Raw genomic sequence first — 4,725 nt, forward strand, 5'->3', positions numbered from 1 at the left:
CTCTGATGAGGTTGAACTTTGTACAAGCGATAATCTGAGGAGAAATATTTGAGGCAGGTAGATACAAAATGAGAGCTATAAACACAATGAAAGTGTTGTCTAAATAGACAATTAGACTGTTGAAAGACATGTAAGATTTTACTCCCTGAAGCTCAAACAGCAACATAGGTGAGAGGCATCTGAATGAGCAAAGATTAAGGGAGGAGGAAGCTGGAGAATAATGGGAAGGGCCTTTGTCTGGCCAGTCGGCACCTGAAAAGGTGACTTCAGAAATGGCCATTGGATCCTGGGCAGGTGCAAATATCTGAAAGATTAAAGAAAGTAAATACACCGTTGGACAGGCAGAATAGTGGTAGTGAAGTTACAGGGGAAGATGGATATTTCTTTATTGCCGTCCTAAACATTTATTAAGGCATTTATTGTCCTCATAAGTTGCTCATTTCTCTTGTCCAGGCTCTTGTCACTGCCCCCAGAGAGCCTTTCCACAGAGAACTGTGTCCCTGCTGGCCTGGCTGGTTCTCCCGCGCCCTCCACATGCTCCCCACATGGCCCCAAGTTTGTGGTGCTGCTTTGTGGGCTGAGGGGATTCAAGGGCCCGTAAGCCATGGGAAGGCAGTCCCAGGCAGATCCCTATGGATCATGGACCATCTTCAGGGTCACTGGACACCCACAGGTGAACTCTCAGCACTGGCCCTTTCCTGACACATCACCCCGTACACTCCTCCCCTGAGCCCATGGAGAACCCAAGCACAGCAGCACAGCCTCATGCCGGGTATTTCTTCAGCCTGTTCCTAATTGCAGCTTTGGAAGAAGACCTCCAACCTCCAGACAGGAGCACTGAGGAAATGCCCTTTTATTACAGAGATACAGCACAGCAGACCAGCTGTACCATCGTGCCAGCCACATGTCCAAAGGCCTCTGGGTCAGACAGGCTGGGTTCCTGCCTTTGGAGAAGTGGAGTGGCTTCAGACATTCCTGAGCAAAGAGAGTGCTCCTGGGTGAAATGCCCAAATCCCAGGAGGTTGCTGAGAGAACGGGAAATCACTTGTGAAGAGCCATGGGCAGTTCATTGCTGCTGACAGACAAGGGATTGAAAATGTTTCTTCAGCGTGTCCTTGAGCTCCTGGTTCCTCATGCTGTAGATGAGGGGGTTCGCTGCTGGAGGCACCACTGAGTACAGAAATGACACCACAACATCCAGGCATGGGGAGGAGATAGAAGGAGGCTTCAGGTAGGCAAACATGGCAGTGCTGACGAACAGGGAGACCACGGCCAGGTGAGGGAGGCAGGTGGAAAAAATTTTGTGGCGTCCCTGCTCAGAGGGGATCCTCAGCACGGCCCTGAAGATCTGCACGTAGGACACCACAATGAACACAAAACAAACAAAGCCTAAACAGGCACTGACCACAAGAAGCCCAGCCTCCCTGAGGAAGCCTGAGTGGGAGCAGGAGAGCTTGAGGATCTGGGGAACTTCACAGAAGAACTGGTCTAGGGCATTTCCATGGCAGAGGGGCAGTGAAAATGTACTGGAAGTGTGCAGGAGAGCATTGAGAAAGCCACTGCCCCAGGCAGCTGCTGCCATGTGGACACAAGCTCTGCTGCCCAGGAGGGTCCCGTAGTGCAGGGGTTTGCAGATGGCAACGTAGCGGTCGTAGGCCATGACTGTGAGGAGACAATACTCTGCTGTGAGCAAGAAGGCAAACAGAAAGACCTGTGCAGCACACCCGGGGAAGGAGATGGCCCTGGTGTTGCAGAAGGCATTGGCCATGGCTTTGGGGAGAGTGGTGGAGAGGGAGCCCAGGTCAAGGAGGGAAAGGTTGAGGAGGAAGAAGTACATGGGGGTGTGGAGGTGGGGGTCACAGGCTATGGTGGTGATGATGAGTCCGTTGGCCAGGAGGGCAGCCAGGTAGATGCCCAGGAAGAGCCCGAACGTCAAGAGCTGCAGCTCCCGTGTGTCTGCAAATGTCAGGAGGAGGAACTGGGTGATGGAGCTGCTGTTGGACATTTGCTGCTGTCAGGTGTGGGGGACTGTTCTAGGAGGGAAACAAGCTAGGGGAGACTTTTTATAACATGAAAGCCAGTTCCCATACCCCCTCTCCCATCTACACACACACACAGACACTTTTCTAGAAGCTCTTCCTTCAGCTCTGTGGCTGGAGCTCTCGTTGGTGTCTCATGAGGAGCAGGACCTGTGCCTGCTGGCAGCCAAGGAGTCAGCCCTGCTCTGCAGCAGGGGGTTCATGGGAACGGAGGGGGCAGAGACCAGTCCTGGGGTTCGACTTTGTCAGCAGAAACCACTCCTAATGCAAAAGGGCTGGTCAGCACCTGCACTCCCCATGCCAAGGAACCAGGAGGGCAGAAGGCCGTCGGAGAGGTTTGGGGGGGGGGGTTACAGCTCTCCCATTTCCCCTGGGTAGTTTTCCTGGATGCCAGAAACCCTCAGCACTCCTGCTGCACTGGAAGGGAACGGCAGAGCCCTGTGAGGCAGGAGGATTGCCTGTGCTTAGTGCAGAGGGAGGGGAGCTGGTCTGTCCCTCCGCCTTGTGCCCAGCTGCCCTGGGCTTGCACCTTTCTCAGGTGCAGGAGGATCACAATCCCATGTTACCCTGAAAAGCAACTCGACCCTGCTGGGAGCAGAGGGATCCAGTGCACACCACTCAATGTCCCACCCTTTCTCAAGGTCCCAGCACCCCACTTCTATCCAAGGACACTCTTGCCTCATTTCACCAACCCAACAGTATTTCCACAGCTCTGAAGTCTTTCCGTTCTCCACATGGCATTCAGATATAACAGAGGTTCTACTCGACAGGTTTGCATCCTGGAGGGCAGCTCAAAGCTGGCAAGGACACCTCAAGGAGACAGCCAAGTGCCCTAGAGACGGCATCTCAAAAAGGAAGAGTCAGCTCCTACTCTGGCTCCACGGACTGCATGGACCAGACCCTAGGAGGTGACAGGACAGCTGGGACACTCGTTCCCACGGACACACCTGCATGGGAGCACACCCAAGATCAGTGTGTGACTCTGCAGATGAAGCTCCCATCCCCACAGAGACTGACAGCAAGAACAAGAGGACAACGCAAATAAGAGAGAGAAGGGAAAATGCAGGGAGGGTCCAGCTGAGAGAGGCCAGGGCAGAGGCAGCCGCGCACTCAGGGCAGCGTCCCCCTGCCCCAGCTGGGCACGCCACCTCCCAGACCCCAACATGGCCGGGCCGCTGCTCTCAGCCCCTGTGCTCTGCAGAGGGCCCTGGGCACGGGGCTGGAGAGCTGCAGCACGGCTCTGCTGGAGCTCTGGCTGCAGAGGAGCTGCTTCATGGCTTGGACCCCGGAGCCCTGAGGGCAGAGGCTTTGGTGGGTGGGAGGGGAGGCAAGGGGGCTGGCTGAGAGGAAGGGCTCTGCATGGGAGGGGAGGATCGGGAGTTTTCTGAATTCTCCCTCCCACAACATTCCTGGTTTTAGTTTCCTCTCATTCCCATATCATATCCCTGCTGCCTGGAGATTTTTCTTCTGGGAGGTGTTTCCCTGTGCCATCCCTTTTCCCTGTGAGTGCTCACAGAGCCCATCCCAACTGCTGTGCACTCACCTTGGCCCTACAGACACTGCTTGCAGGTCACTGGCTGGATGCATGTTCCTGTTTGCAGGTGGAAAAGGGCAGGTCAGACCAACACTGCTGGGTCCAGCAAAGGTGATGCTGGTGCTGTCCGTAGGCAGAGGAGTGGCTGGAGGCACTTTCGGAGGCTGCTGTCAGACCTACTGGGGACTCTCACTTACAGCTCAGCAGGCTGAGTGACTTGTTCAAGCACGAGAGCTCCTTTGCTTTTTCTCCCCCCAAATCCCCAACAGTAAGAAACTGAGAACACAGACTCAGGAGAGCCCCTTACCTTTGTAGTGATCCCTGCCTTGCCCTTGAAAAGTGCCCTCAGAAATGTCCTGAGGTGATAAGGAACTTTGAGGAGATCTGAGCCACACAGCACCCTCGTGAAACCAGAAGGACCCTCTCCTGCCACCACCTGCTGCTTCCACCCACAGCTTCTCCCTGCACTGCTGTTGGGAGCTCCCTGGGCAGGTTGAGTGCTGACCCTGGCAGGAGACAAAGTCCCTGGAATGGCACAGAGTCTGCTGGGATGCAGGGACCCTGCTCAGAACGAGAGCCCTGGGCACCCCTGGCTGCACACCCGGCTTCACACTCTGCAGCCAACATGCCCTGTCCCTCTGACAGTGCAGCAGGGAAGCTGCAGGCTGTGGGGTGGGCCAGCTTCAGGAGATCGTTCCAGGCACTTGCACCGTCCTTCAGCCACAGACTTACCATGTCAAGGGCTCTGAAGATTTTTCCCCAAGCAAGCTCTCCTCTCTCCTCCCACCCCACACTGCCTTTAACCTCTCTCTGCCTGGCTCCTCTCCCCTCCCTGCCTGCAGGCAGCACCCCCAGCCCTGCTCCTGGGCAGAGCTGTCTCTCTGCAGCGCTGCCCACTTGCCAGCAGCTCCCTCCATCCCAGGAGCCCAGCCCAGCTCAGCAGCAGGGGAGCAGCCCAAGGCAGCCCTTTCTCTGCCCCCTCTGGCTCCCTCCAGCTGTCCCTGGGGCTCCAGGAGAACCTGCTCTCAAACAGGCTGAAGTCATCCTGAGGTTTTTCTTTCTCAGCTGGAGAGAGAAAAGATTTCAGAGACAAAGTTACATCTAAAAATCACCTTTTTTTGTCTCATTATCAGACAGGACACGGAGGCAGTG

At 55.5% G+C, this 4,725-nt stretch overlaps 1 protein-coding gene across 1 annotated transcript; it reads right to left on the minus strand.

Annotated features, from left to right (window-relative positions):
• Nucleotides 1-1,066: 1,066 nt before the first annotated feature.
• On the minus strand, nucleotides 1,067-2,005 carry LOC147412979 (olfactory receptor 14J1-like). The gene has a single exon (XM_086480845.1). It carries the CDS (start codon nucleotides 2,003-2,005, stop codon nucleotides 1,067-1,069), a length of 939 nt encoding a protein of 312 aa, XP_086336971.1.
• Nucleotides 2,006-4,725: the final 2,720 nt, after the last annotated feature.

Source organism: Leptosomus discolor, unplaced genomic scaffold (genome assembly GCF_034619465.1).
Source record: "Leptosomus discolor isolate bLepDis1 unplaced genomic scaffold, bLepDis1.hap2 HAP2_SCAFFOLD_35, whole genome shotgun sequence".
NCBI lineage: Eukaryota > Metazoa > Chordata > Aves > Leptosomiformes > Leptosomidae > Leptosomus > Leptosomus discolor.

What these genes read in the sequence shown, in the direction of transcription:
- LOC147412979 (XM_086480845.1), bottom strand. Translation starts at nt 2,005, where the DNA reads ATGTCCAACAGCAGCTCCATCACCCAGTTCCTCCTCCTGACATTTGCA.